This window comes from Botrytis deweyae, assembly GCF_014898535.1.
Source record: "Botrytis deweyae strain B1 chromosome Unknown BDEW_009, whole genome shotgun sequence".
In the NCBI taxonomy this organism is placed as follows: domain Eukaryota; kingdom Fungi; phylum Ascomycota; class Leotiomycetes; order Helotiales; family Sclerotiniaceae; genus Botrytis; species Botrytis deweyae.
Window position 1 is genome coordinate 204,725 of NW_024066216.1, and position 15,006 is coordinate 219,730.

The 15,006-nt window shown below is 43.2% G+C and overlaps 4 protein-coding genes across 4 annotated transcripts; 3 read left to right on the plus strand and 1 right to left on the minus strand.

The window, feature by feature from the left end:
• Nucleotides 1–820: 820 nt before the first annotated feature.
• Nucleotides 821–2,929, plus strand: EAE98_004708 (uncharacterized protein; the record flags this gene model as incomplete). Its single annotated transcript, XM_038952328.1, has 2 exons — nt 821–921; nt 985–2,929. The coding sequence occupies 2 exons, from the start codon at nt 821–823 to the stop codon at nt 2,927–2,929; spliced, it is 2,046 nt and encodes a 681-aa protein (XP_038810978.1).
• A 1,572-nt stretch (nt 2,930–4,501) lies between these two features.
• Nucleotides 4,502–5,391, plus strand: EAE98_004709 (uncharacterized protein; the record flags this gene model as incomplete). Its single annotated transcript, XM_038952329.1, has 2 exons — nt 4,502–4,634; nt 4,694–5,391. 2 exons carry the CDS (start codon nt 4,502–4,504, stop codon nt 5,389–5,391), a joined length of 831 nt encoding a protein of 276 aa, XP_038810979.1.
• Nucleotides 5,392–9,407: 4,016 nt separating this feature from the next.
• EAE98_004710 (uncharacterized protein) lies at nt 9,408–11,139 on the minus strand (the record flags this gene model as incomplete). Its single annotated transcript, XM_038952330.1, has 3 exons — nt 9,408–10,345; nt 10,399–10,702; nt 10,753–11,139. The coding sequence occupies 3 exons, from the start codon at nt 11,137–11,139 to the stop codon at nt 9,408–9,410; spliced, it is 1,629 nt and encodes a 542-aa protein (XP_038810980.1).
• A 1,843-nt stretch (nt 11,140–12,982) lies between these two features.
• EAE98_004711 (uncharacterized protein) lies at nt 12,983–14,237 on the plus strand (the record flags this gene model as incomplete). The annotated part of the gene is made up of 3 exons (XM_038952331.1): nt 12,983–13,099; nt 13,233–13,472; nt 13,896–14,237. 3 exons carry the CDS (start codon nt 12,983–12,985, stop codon nt 14,235–14,237), a joined length of 699 nt encoding a protein of 232 aa, XP_038810981.1.
• Nucleotides 14,238–15,006: the final 769 nt, after the last annotated feature.

Below are 15,006 nucleotides of genomic sequence, written 5' to 3' on the forward strand. Positions count from 1 at the left end.
TAAAGACCCGGCATCGACTCTTCGAATGATGCCGACGAATGATGCAAATCCCATTGTGCATAGTCAACAGCTGTCAAAAAGAAAAATGAGTATCTTCACTATCACAGAATTACTTTGGGAATAAAAGTATACATACCTACCTAGGCACCCATATATACCTACCTATTTACGTAGCTAATGATAGTGTATATGAATGTTCTACTCTCAGGTTCACCAGGTGGTTGTAAAGTTCAGATCTTAAAGCTAACAGCCGATACTTCTTAACATTCTCGGCCAGTTTCGATATTCAAAAGCTCAAATCCAAAGCATCATGATTGCATCAATTTGTCACCATTTACACTTTAGCCACTGGGGAGACAGTATTGATAAGGCGAGACTGGTACTTTTAAAGTTCGAAAATGACATCGAACATCAGAGGTGATGTCACACTGGATGGAAGCAAAAATTTGAGCCCAGCATACACAATTGCTGAGTTTCGACCTGTTGACTGCCATTGCAAAATTTGATGTCTACTAATTAGGTAGTTTCCTATTCACTCTACTCGCTTGCCACGATACTTAGCAGAATTTGATATTGAATTCGCGAGGCAAAAGTGAATCTGACGACAACGCAAACGCCCGTACATAAGAAGAAGAAAGTCATTACAGCCAGTACCTACAACCAATCAACAAACTACAACCGTACGATAGAAAACTATAAGAGATTGATAATCTAATGGTATAAATTCACACATACAGTTCTCTTTTCGCAAAATTAACTCTTCCCTTTCCTGTCTCCAGAACTCACATCATCATACAAATTATTAATAATCAACAAAACAATGTCTATGGAATTCGGAAATCTTCAGTCGACGGCCATTGAGGGCGCGACTTTTACCTTCAATATTGACGATGCGCCAGCTCAAAAGCAGAAGGATGGCACGTAAGTAGTATTTATTAATAATTCACGTGATGAGCGTAACAATGCTGACCTTGGAATGTACAGTCCTTTGAAGCCTTGTCCCAGGACCGATTGCGTCGCACATCGAACAAAGCAAACGCAGCTTGAATGGGAGCTCAAAGAAGTGCGCATGTTGACCCAACAAAAGGAAGAGCAGATGTCGACAAGAGTCGCCCAGCTCGAATCCTATGACCAAAGACTTCAAGCAGCACATATCGATCTTGCAGCTTTTGAACCTATCGTTGCGAAATTGGAAGCAGGTTATATCGAAGAAAAGAGGAAGAACGAAAATTTCGCAGTTCTCGAAGAAAGATACATTCAAGAGAAGCGGAATCTCGAAGCAAGATATACCGCAGAGAAGAAGAAGCAAACCGTCGAGTACAAGGATCTAAGAGAGAAACACTTTGACCTACAGGATAAAATGGCCGAGGCAACAGTAGAAAACGCTGCGACTATAGCGGTCCTTGAAGCGCAGATTACAAAGTTGGAGTTACAAATCATAGAAAAGGACAAATACATCGAACATCTCGAAGTTTCAACGGTTGCTAGGGAAGAGGCGTGCAATGTTAGAGAACAGCGATGTAACGATGTCGAGGGAGAAAGGCGCAATTTGAAGCGCGCTGTAACAGACCTGCAAAAGGATGTCGCAGAAACTCGGAGAAAACTGGAAGAGGCGAAAGCGCAAAATGAGTCAATGATTTACGATATTGATGGGTACAAGGAAGATTTGGCGGACCTTATGACTGAAAAGGAAAATCTCGTAAAACGTGTGGCCGCTGAAAAGCAAAGACTTGATGATTTCAGACACGATGCTAGAGAGGTTCAAAAAGAAAACAAAAAGGTCCAAGAGGCTTTGGTGAAAAAAGAACAGGAAACTCAGGAGCTTCTTGAAAAGATGGAAAAGGCCAACAAAGATCTTGTGGCCAAAGGAGGAGTTGGAGTGTCACCGGAAGTGCAAAAGCTGATGAGAGACTATATCGAGATGTGCCGCAGTATCATAAAACAGATTATAGACACTCGAATGGCCCAAAAACCAGGTTTCAACCCAGCCCCAGGAACTTATCAACCCACGGACGGTGATAGTAGGAGAGGTTCAGCGGCAGGAAGCAAAGACTCTAGCGAGAGTAGCAGCAGCAGCAGCAGCTCTTCTGAAGCCGAAGACGAGGAGGAAGAGGAGGAAGTGGTAGAGGGAGAAGGAGAAGGTAGTCCCGATCTCCAAGTCATCAACAAAAAAACCAGACGTCGCGGACATGGCCTTGCTGCTGGTCCTCCTGAGATCCAAATCCAGATTAAAGAAGTAGAAGTGATTCGAGAAGTTCAAGTTCCCGGTCCTATTCAATACGTTGATCGCGAGGTACCTGTGCCAGGACCTACCGTATTCGTCGATGTACCAGGTGCAGATATCCCGGGACCAATTCGTTATACGCCATTCCGAGTGTTCGCTCACAATCCCGTCATTTGCTGGCTCTTGGTCGAATTCAATTTCCTCATTCTTTTCTTCCATTGGTGTAAGCGGTCGTTGAGCGTTCTTAGTCGGTTCCCTGCAATGACTATTGGACTGGGCCCCTGGAATCCACCACCTCCTGATGATGATGACAATTCCGATTCCGACGACGATGATGCAGCTGGAGAACCTCCGGATGCTAAAAGACCACCCAAAACTGGACCTAAACTTCTCTCTGTATTATTCAATCCAAAGCGTGGAAGATTACCAAATGCCTGGGATACCTTTTGGGGTTTGGTATTTCATATGTTCGTCTATAGTGTACTTTGGTTGTTTCTCTCGGTTGCTTACGAACGCAAACTTTGGCTTGCAGAAAACGATTCTACTCGTAGGTGGCTTTACCAAATAATTGCGCAGCACGGCGGTAATGGTTTCCTTGGTATGAAACAAATCTTACCTCAACGTGTCATTCGTCTATTAGAGATATGGAGGTTTGATCTTCTGGAGCGTATGGGCTATCCTCTTGCATATCAGTTCCCTGGTTGATATGTACGCATGTGGGTTCATATTACCTGGAGAATATTTATTGAGGAATTGGGGCATGGTTATCATGCATAACTTCCATGTTTGATGAGCAGGTCTCTTCTTTTCAATGCGCATCTTGCCTCGCTTCCCTCGAGACACTTCTTCTCGCCGAGTTCCTTTCATGGCACACGCGATGCACAGTCCTATGGAATTGGTGCGGTTCCTCCTTCATGGTATTTTGGATGGATGGATGGATGGATGGAATATCCTGAACTTACTGCTTTACGAAAAGAACAACATGTTCATAATTTCTCCTTATAGTCCTGGCTCTACACACTAATGTATTTTTTCTACTTTGTTTTGTTTGGACACGCACCTACTCGGATGACATGAGTAGAGTAAATTGGGGGATTGAACATGCAGCCTCGAGATAGTACAAAAGGCCGCTGTCCTTCTCGATAGCATATGGCTTTATGTCTGTTCGCTGGCTTCTAAGGTGACTCAAAATTAGCATTGGATTGGCACATATGTATTGAATAAGACGAACTTTCATTTTGGACACTGTTCATATGCGTTAGAGCTTGTGAGGTGGTGATTGAAAATACATTTTTCGGAATATCAGGATGTGAGATAGAGATGATGAATATCGATACTCTGTATACTTTTCGTATTGATCGACGACAGAACAAAAGATGATGATTGTGAGAGCCAGGAAGTATTTAATATTTCTGAACAGAAGGACGTATCTGGAACTACCTATCTACTGCTTGATTGCCTTTCCTGTTTCTCATCATGCCATCATGCCGTCATGCCGTACGTACATATGTCATCCCCATGCTATCTCGGCAAGCAAGAGAATGATGAGCTCCAAAATGGTCACACTTTTAAAAAACCATTATCAAATCAACCACTTATGATTATATATGCAATCTAGTTGAAGAAACCCATTGGCTTCTACTATTTATGTATACAGTATAGGATATCCAGATCTTCAAATCATCGAATGGATTACAATTTCATTTCCAAATCCTCATGTCCAGACCCATTTCATCGTCTTTCTCCATCTTTCCCAATTCTAGGCTTTTACCCCCTGCAGACCAAACTGCCTCGGCATGCTGTACCGTATGCTTATTAAACATCCAATGCTTTCTTCAGTCCAGACTTCAAAATCGAACTCCAAATTATCCATTTGCTGACAGAGAATTCAAGATTGAAATGATTGAAATGATTGCAATTGATAGTTTATAAAGGTTCAAGTATCTGTTTCTCTTTATTTTTTCTCTCACATCTATTTTTCATATCAAATCCGTTGTCAGTAAGGTTACCTAGGTACCTACGTCGTACATCTCCTTCGTTTTCGTCTTCATTACATTGCAAACAGCCAAATAAACATCTAGAACGATTAGAACGATTAGGCGTTGATCACGGGATATTCTCCGCATGCGATAACGTCATAGGATTTTGAAAGTCACTCCACCACCCGATTAATCAATCGATATCGAAGAGTACAACATCATTTCGTACAACATCTTTTCGTACAACCCATTTTCTAGTATCACAATATCCACAAATCCGTACAAACATATTTTCATCATGTCCGATAAACTTGTTCCTTCAGATCCTGAGAAAGTCATGGTTATCCGTGATTTGACGCCGAATGTTACGACACTCTCAGTGCCTTTCTTACGATTTGGCATGATCAAATTCGGCGGCAGAGCTACTATTGGTATCTCTCTCTTCTTGGTGCGCTCATCCCATACAAATGCTAATAGATTATCCCAACAGTCCGTCTCACATCTGGTCAACTCGCCGTCTTCTCTCCCGTTGCCCTCACCCCTTCGGTAACAACCAAACTCCAATCCCTCGGAAACCGCGTCGCCTACGTCGCAGCCCCCGATCTCGAGCACCACATCTTTCTTTCCGACTGGCACAAAGCCTATCCAAACGCCCACTTCATTGCTCCCGAAGGTCTTGCGGAAAAACGTGCCGAACAAGCCAAGTCGGATAAAAAGGTCACCAATGTCCATTTCCAAACGATCTTTACCAAGAAAAACAAGGCTGAGATTCGAATCTCGCCGGAATTCGATACAGACTTTGAATATGAATTTGTCGATTCGCATCCAAATAAGGAATTGGTGTTTTATTACAAACCGGATAGGACGTTGATTGAAGCAGACATGATGTTTAACATGCCGGCTACGGAACAGTATTCCAAGACGGGAGAGAATGCTAGTTCGGGATTTGCGACAAAATTATTTAATCATCTTCAGACGACCAATGGATCGGCGATATGGCAAAAGAGAATGTTGTGGTATTTGTTCAGTAAGAGTGATAGAGAGGGTTTCAATCAGAGCGTGAAGAGAATTAATACGTGGGGATTTGAGAACATCATACCTTGTCATGGAGATACGATTGTTGGGAATGGTAAAGGGATCTTTGAGAAGGTTTTCGCGTGGCATTTGCAGGGAAAGAACTCCAAGTAAGAGTATCTGGCTACAGGGTTGGAAGCGAGGAGTTGGAGAAAGGCGTCTTGTGGAGGGGATGGGTGGGATGTGAAAGCTAATAGTAATTCCTTTCGAATATGTTATCGAATATGGAGTGGATGTTTTTCATTATTTAGAATTACAGGATATTGGATCATCGTTTCCTTGCGAGTTCGGGGAGGGTTCTCAAATTTGAGCATTAGCGCTTGTGAAAAGGGAAGAACAGAACTAGAGTTAATACTTAGCTATCAGATTGTTTTCACTCGGGTTTTCTCTCTTTGAACGCATCTGACTTTTGCTTGTCACATTTTCTTCTTCTTATTGGGGAGGTCGAATTCACCTTGCCTTTATTTAGTGATCATTACCAGAGGAATAAGTATTCACCATACCTTGAACTTGAGAATCGAAGGCTCTATCCAAATCCACCACACATCATCCTTCATTGTGCTGAGCCCGAAACACCCGGTAACATTTCTCATCCATTTTATCAACTTTGTTCCTTCTATTTATCATCCTGTGCAAGTACAAGTGCAAGTACAAGTACAAAAATACTCTAGCTACTTTTGAGATTGAGATGTATATGAATTTATGAGTTTCTAGTAAAAGGTAAACAGTCTTGTGAGGATTAGACAAGCATGTAGTAGCCACCCACCTAATTATTTTCAAAAAGTTTTTGTACATCCCCTAAACGTGATATGTGTATTTGAAGCGGCAAGGATGGAATGAAACGGATTGGAATGAATTGGATTGGATTGGAAGAGCCTACATACATGCAACTGCAGGCGAAAAGAGAAACAAGAAGTGCAAATTGGCGAAATATGCTCGTTGAATCTTAGTCTGGGGAGTTGGGGCTTTTTTTTTAAAAAAAAAAAAAAAACCACGATAACTCGTAAGTGCACAAGTGATAACCTGCGATTGGAGTTTGAGTGGAGTGTGTTGATGATGTGCTATACCTAACCCCTGCTTCTGTCGCTTGGGATAGGGGTCGAAAATTGAAATTATTGTTCGAGCCGAGTATATCATGTATCATGTATCTGCATTGTGTGGAAAGTTTAGTGTTTGGTTGGATATTTCTGGGATGAGTTGTTGGCGTGTTCTGGCTTCGGGAGAGTTTGTCGTGTGTTTGCTTTGTGAGTGCTTGGGTTAGTGGGGAATGTAGAATGGAGAATGTAGATGTGGATGTGATTTCGGGTAATCATTTTCCATAACTCATTACTGATGTCTAGTAATCATATCTACACAGAACAAAGCAGAGCAATTATTGTATTACTCTATTCGTGCGCTACGGCAGGGAGTTATAGAATCTATAATTTTCTTCTCTTTCACGCTTCCTCATTCAAGCCATAGAGTTCATATTCCGAGAACTACTCATCTCGATTCTTACTATGACTGCTCTTCTCTCGTCTGCGAATCAATACCAAACCCACTATCCTCTTCATCCATGACAGCTGGCACACTCCAGTTACTTCGCGTCTGGACGGAACATCTGCGAGACGGGAAGGTTTCCAACCGAATGTTTACTCCAGCCGACTTTTAATCTCAAGCCTGCACTACATCTCTTTCTTGCAATAATCGATGATTTGAAACTGATTTGAGATTCATAACGATTGGTTGAAGATGAGAGAAAATGTAAAAGTAATCGTACACTCTTATGAGTATGTCGTGAGTTTAGAAGTAGTACTTGAATCCTACCGAGAGAATACCCGCGCAGAGATATATATGGCTTATGGTGGTGTGCTTCATCTCTTGCTTCATCTCTTGCAGATGAGCATCTTGATTGGAGTCACGCTTGCTGCTGCTCTCGGTGGTGGTAATATTTCCTTGATTGAAGGGGATGCAATTTATGTAGATGCCAAGTAGGTTGCGCGAAAGTTACCTGTACCCGTGGATAATTCATAGACAATGGGCGGATCATTTGCAGATAATTTGCAGATAATTTGCATCTAGTTTCTTATCACGTGTTAAACTTGGTCTCAAGAATCCTGGGTGAAAATCTAAATGAACCTCCTAGAGAACCAATATATTCTTCACTATTCTATAACCGCGACTACACATTTGTTTTTTTTCGTTTGGGGTTTAAATGACATAATGTTGACAGTCGTTACCCGAACCGGGCTAAGCTACACCATACACGTGCATGGAAGTTCCTCAACACCTCGTTTGAGTACCTAGGAGAAATCACATTTCTCACGGGTTGAAAATAAATCAATTAGCAAAACCTATCTGCAGAAATACTGGCGAGTCATTGAAAATGCAATTTCCGGGAGTGCTACTACCCATACCCATACACGCGAGTCTTTCGGCTTCTCATTCTATTTCAGCCGGACACCATTCCACAAACTCTCAACGACATAATCAATTTCCTATTCCTGAAGTCATGTAATCACATCTTCCTATTCTTTAAAGATACCTATCCTATTTAACCATTTCCAAAAAAAGACCTTGCGCTCACCTTCTTCCAAGTTCCAACCCCCTTCCACCCAACCCTCGAACTCTTCCCAACTCCACATCCCTCCACACACATCTTGTACATCCAAACCAGCCCTTCCCTTCCGTTCCCTCCCACAATCTTCTTCTTTCTTTCCTTCATTCCCATCCTCTCAATCCTCCACGCACCACTCACCACACCAACAAACCCAATAAACCAGAAACCCCACCCCACCCCACACATTCCACATCCACATCCGCACCCCATCGGAAGACCGACCAATTTCACCAGTGCGGTGGCTTGGTGTTTCGATTTCATCTGATCTGGTTCTTGCGAGGTCCACCTGCAATCATATCAACTATTCCTCATCTACGATACGTCGTACTCTACCTCGTATATCCATCCATGGGTAAGACGCAAATTATACTTCCTTGGGAATGTGAGGAATGTGATGCACAGATTTACTTACTTGCTTGCTTGCTAAGTAGGTAGGGAGTGCTGGAAGTATCGGGATGGGATGTGTGAGGACCGGGAGACTTGGGGGAATCGAAAGTTTTAAAGGAGGTGGAGGAGTGGGAATAGATGGATTTGGGATGGGAGATTGGGAGATTGGGAGATTGTAGTGGGATGGGTAAGTGAATAAATAGATGAGAGAATAGACGGATGGATGGATGGATGGATGAATGGATGAATGGATAAATGAATGATATCGTTCGATTTCTAACCGACGAAAATGATGCTGATTTGAGGAGATCAAGTCAGTTTACGCTGATAGAATGGCTTATGAAGTGCTTATGCTAGCGAATCTTATAAGCCATCATATCCCAACTTCGAGAAGTTTTTCTCATCATCAATCAAGATCAAAAATAGCCTTAAAAGCCCTCAAACAAGCGTCAACACAGAGCATGAATCTACGTCGTTGATTTAAAACTTTTCTAATGTATTTGAAAACTATATCACTGCACTTATATACTACAAAGCTACAGACAGAAAACAATCTCTCATCTTCATCACCACGCCTCCGCGTCCTCTCACGCTTTCTCCACGACGTCCCTGCATCGTCTCTTCACCACCCTTCTCCTGTAAAGCTCGCCTTGTCACATTCTCACCCCATCTCAACTCGTCGGCTCACCGCGTGTCATACATTCATGCGTTAGTTGCCTAAAAGCAATGCCAGGCCTCATAAAATTTCGACAGTGCACTGAGCGGAACCTTTCTTCTCCAGCCCAAATGTGCTTTCTCATCGATTTTCATTTCATTCCACCCCCCTCGCCTCCTTTATCGCTCGTCTTATTTCTCGCTCTGTTCTCGTCATGACATTACAATATGTTATATTTGTCAATCTCTCATCCCCATTTCCCCAAGAAGCAGAAAAATATCAATAAATCATGCACCCAACCAATCAGCCACCAAATGCTCAAAAACGTAAAAAATGCTCCCCGCTCCACGCTATGCAAATCTCATCGAATCAAGCACCAGGCTGGAACGACCGTATAGGAAATTAGGCATATATACACACACACAATTGATAGAAATTCGTCTTTCGTATAGTACACTCGCTGTTTGAGTTATTCTGTTGTTGTTTTAATTAAATTCCCATCTTTCTATCCAGAATTGAACTCGGAACACGTGAGCCTCTCCCCAACTCGATTTCGTCACCGGGGTGATGTCTAAAAGCTGGGTTCTCACTCATATTGCGTTGATGGCCCTCGGTAAACAAAGGTTCGGGAACCTGTGACCGATGGGTATACGAAATAGGAATTTCTGGCATTGCTGGGATTTCCATGTCACTTTGTTGTTTCCTTTCTACCCGTCCTGTTTGTTGAGCTACCCAGGAATTGACAGTGCGAAATCGTGGCGCCGTTTCCTCTGAAGTTGTCGTGTATATAGTGTCTCTATTCTGTGGCGCACCTTGAGACGCTGTTGTCCAAGAAAATCTTGAGACTGGAATTTGAGGAGGTGCACTATCATCAGGCATGACAAGCGAGTCACCAAATCCTGACGATATTGAAGACAAGTAACTCATATGATTGACCTCCCTTTGTGAAGGATCAAAGGCATTTGAAGATTGTCCTGACAGTGCTGACTGTTGAGATCTTAGAGTTCCTGTTTGAGAATAATAGTAATCCATATTGCTTGGAGGTCCGTATGATTGACCTGAGCCGGCAACTGGACTAGCAGACATACCAGATCCTGAATGACTGCTCCTGGTTGAATTTTGTCTTTGGAGATCTGTACGTAGTTCCCGCAAGTTTACAGTTGCCGATCCTGGGCGTTCGAGTGACGATTTGTTGTCAGAGTTATAGAAACCACCCATTTCCCTTTCAGCGAATTTTTCATCAATAGGATATCCATTTTGTGAAACTTTGCCGCTAGCATAACTGGGAGGACGACCCGGGTCACCTCTGTTTCTTCTCCATCCATACCAACGAGCTTCTTCTTCTGATATCTCTCCTCTTGCTAATCGATTTAGCTTCTTCATTCTGATTACGAGATATATGATAGCGCCAAAGATGACGAATATACCTATTGGTTAAGGTCAGTAACAGTTAGTTATCACGCCATCTTGAAACACAAACCTATTGACCCAGCACTTATTAGAAGCTTCTCTGCCAAAGGACTAAGATCGCCATCATTTCCGTGGCGAAATTGAGGTGGTATGTCGGAAGGAGATGACCCATCTTCATCTGCTTGAGCAGTCGGCGCAGAGCTTGCACTGATGGCCTCATAGGCAGTGACAGTAGATGTGGTAGCCGTGGCACTTTCACATGGAGCTCCATTGGAAAGGGTACATAACCCTTTCCTTCCAGGTTGCTCTGGGCTTGGTATGCTGAATGCGACAGCCCCTGTTGGCAATGAAGATGTGGCAGACGTAATGGATATCTGTCTATAGTCAGTACACCCACTCACACAGAGTTTCTGTCCCAACTCACTGAAGTCGATGTTGAAGATGCCGACGTCGATGTAGAGCTTGGTGTAGCAACAACAACGACAGTCATCACACTTGATGAAGTAGTGATCGCAGTTTGCGTGGTCCAGGTAGTGGCAGTTTGTGTAGTCCAGGCAGTATTTGTTATTTGGGTCCACGCAGTCCTTGTGACCACGGGTGTAGGCATTTGTGAGCCATCGACCTGTTTATCTGGACGATCGTTGCTGCGCTCGTCGCTATGATCATCATCCCTCTCGCTGTTTCTCCCATTCCCATTCCCATTATCATTGCCTCTCCTATCCCTTTTTGCTAATTGAAGATCGTCTAACATAATATTCCTTTGAACCAGTCGGTTCATATACTCTTCTGGTTGATCTCTCATTGGTGCCATTGTCGTATTCATTCCTCCGCCGAGTCGCCGCTGCCCCGTATCGCCGACCGACAGAAGCTAGTTGGATACGGACATGAACTGATGAGTGTTATTCGTTGTCGTTGTCGTCGTCGTCGTCGTTGTAGAAACAGAGTGAGTGTGAGAATTAGATGCCAGATCTGATTGAGAATATTGATCAAAGAGAGAACGTCACGATCCAGCCGTGTATAGATCGTGAGTGAGAGAACAAACGGTTGACAAGTGAAAGCACCCAAGAGGTAACCAAGTCGAGAATCTTGGACCTCCGAAAGATTTGAGACTAGCTAACAGAGTGGAGAAGAGATTCGCGACATGCTGGTTTGGCACTGGACAGACAATTGAAGGAGGTGGACGTTCTATGCTACTCTCGGAATGGTCATGTATTGAATTTGAAGCTGGGGACCAACCGAGAAGTGTACATAATAGACATAATGCAAGGCCACAGTAAAGGAGTGGTGTATGCGTCAAGCACAAGGTAAAAAGGCATTTCGAGGCTACACTACACTCGCAATATTGTGCTCCTCCACTGTGGTCCAGACTAGATTGAGGTTAGGGCCCAGCATCTCAAGCATTACTGCGTTTGACATGAGACTCTAGGTTGAGCGATGCCCCTGTTAAGAAGTACGAAGAATGCTGCAGATCATTGCCATACGACCAGAAAGTCCGCAACAGTATGCTACAGAAATTGACCGGTGGACTGACATAGCATGGGAAAACTTGATGATATCTGGGACGGAGAGAGTGTTTCGCGCACTGTCCCCTGGTTTCATCATGGACCCGCTCGACTCACTTGATATCTGCGGAAGAGAAAAAAAAAGGGTAAATACAGCAAAGTTCGTTCTAGGATTCTTCTGAATCATTGAAAGATAGCTTCAAGCCATTGAAAAAGTGAGTATACACAGTAGTGAGAGCATAAATTCTGTTGTTGCAACTTAGAGAGGTTCGTGAGTTGGAGAGAATTAAGAGAAACGGAGGTTCCAAAGATTTCGCAAGGCTGAATGAACATGGCATAGCATCATGGCATGGCCTATTTTTGATACCTTAATAAGGTTCCAAGGTTACCTTTACTCCGTCCTGCGTACACACAGATGATTCACAACGCTAAACCTAAAGAGGGGTAATCTTCCGAGGATAAGCTTAGATTGCGGTTTGCTGTACGATAGTTATCTAACATTTGAGCTATGGGTGAGGGGAGGGGGCTGAGAAGTTCCAACTTCCAAGAGGGTGAGAATTATGAATTAAAGGACCGGGGAAGCGTAAGCTGATTTCATAATTGATTATTATATTAAGGTTGTTGTCATTATCATCGAATTATGAAGGTGCATGTGGCAATGCCTCGGCCCTCGAGAATACCTACTCCTCTCGTACTCTCGTATGGACATCTAGGTATACGAGAAGGGTGTCTAGGATGGGATTCAAAACACGAAAAAATCTTCAAATATAAAGCAATTTACATCTCAATGCATTGCCTGGGTAGGTATTCTTCACAACCCGAACTCTATTGAAGACCCATCTTCACAGCCACCCACTGGAAGTATCGTGGCTTCAGCAGAAGTAGATTTCGGCTCCGACACGGCTGGCAATGGCAAGAATGGCCAAGGATGGGAAAAACATGTCTTTAAAGCGGCTGTAGCCATTTACAGATAACGAACACCAATCCATGTGTCCAGCTTTCTCCCTGATAACCATCATTGTTCTAGCACAATATCCAGAATTGGGACATACATGTAAATAGGTACCTAGTACTGCTATAAAATTCTTAACCCACATCATTCACCGTCGTACTTTTCCATTTCTTCCTTGGATCTCAATTCGATCTCTTACAATGGACTTCACCATATCTCGACTGACGGAAGATGACATACCTGGAGCTGTGAATACCATTCAGGAAGCATTCAAAGAAGATCCTTACAACCTGTGGATTTACAATTATCGATCAAAGGTAGAGTTTTTCTTCGAATTTTCAAGCGTCGTAGCAAGTATTGGTTCCGATTCGCCTATAGCTGAAATCAACACGAAGGCGTGTTTCGTGATACTATCTCGTTTGTTCGTCACTGACACGGAATTTTTGACAGCTGAACCTAGTCAGAAACTCGGTTTCTCTTGGCATTCGATGTCGATGGGGAATTCGAAACGGCTTGTTCTATGTTGCTAAAGACTCTCAAAGTCATAGAGTTTTAGGCGTTGCAATGTGGTTGCCACCCAAATCTGCTGGATCGCCGGAGACGTGGGCAGAATGGATTGATAGTTGGGCAATGTGGGCTCAACAAGTTGGTATGAATATTTGGTACGGTCGAGGTGGCCTAAACGTGAAGGTAAGCAAGCTATAACGTACCGTATATTCTGTCTCGTTTCCTTTGGCGCAGGTGCCTCAAAGTCATGAGTGCTACTTGTCTCACTGTGTTGCCGCTATCTCCGTTTCTTTTGTCGGTGTGAATTTCAAGCTTTCTACTAGAATTTTGTTTGACGGATTCTTTTGTTCCGAAGATGAGACTCTAGACAAACGTTGCCAAGTCCTACAAGTAGCGAAGCTAAGTCATATAAGCAATGGCTAAGCTAGCCCTACTTCTGACGCTTTTGAATGTTTCCCCTTCATTTCCAGTGAAGTACTCTATCTTTGTCACATACCCTTTTAATGATTCATGAGATGACCCAATGGTATCATTAGGTGCAGGGTGAGATCTCGAAGGTTGAGAATTAGTAGTCCTGAAAAGAATACTGACGTAGATTCGCCACAGCGTTATTACATCTGGAAGGACAGGCAAGCAGAAGCCCAATCCAATATTTGGACCGATCCCCGAGGATACTACTTTCTAAATATAATGGTCGTTCATCCTGACGCTCAAGGAAGAGGAATCGGAAAAGCGCTAGCAAAGGAAGTAACTAGCATTGCTGACGCAGAAGGAAAAAGATGCTATCTTGAATCTAGTCGAGATGTTCCCAACATGAAGATATACGAAACCTTCGGATTCCATTTTGAAAAGAAGATGGTTTGCGACGACGAAGGCGATACTTGCAATATCTATTGTATGGTTAGAGAACCACAAGCAGACTCGCAAGGATCTAAAAAGGATGTATGAGAATGTGCCTCTATAGGTATTGGTAGATGCTAGACGGTCGTTCTTCTTCGCTAAAACCGTTAAATCATGACGATTTGATTCACCCAGAGGAGATGACCGTTCTCGCCTCACAAGCACGGATTAGATGAACCTTTCTGTGTTAATGAATTGGAGAACGCCAGTTTCCCAAGACTCGGCATGGCATGGTTTGTCCAATCATCATTGTCACTTTCGGTGGTTCGGAAATCCGGTAAACTCTCCAAAATCTCCGAACAAACCGAGAATGACTGGTACAATGTTCAGTACATACGAGTACGTAGGAGATAGTACTGGGTAGGAACAATACATACTCTAACCTGTGTAAAGGATAATTTTATCCGAATTGCTACTTCAGGGCATCTTTTGAATCTGGCCAAGTGCTACTCGTAGGTACGAGGTATAATGAACCATAGTAAAGATAGGGCGTTGAACTTGACTCCCGTTGAAGAGTCTGATTTTGGTGGCGGACTCCACATACCAAATCTTACAAACCGAATTGACATTCCTCGAATAGCAGTGGTGAAGAAAAGTATAGTCTGTGGTCTCCATCACAGTGCCACCGAAGTACCACCTAAGCAGACCCACGATTGCACAATTTCAATATACCATGCGTACTCTGTAGGTAGGTGTGCCCTGAGCCCTCATGCCTTTGGTAATATGTAGACAAATTCATGACTGTTTGACCTCGTTTCCTGCCATGCTGTCCTGGATGGAACACATGCTTATAATTGAGATCGAGGAAGAAGATCAA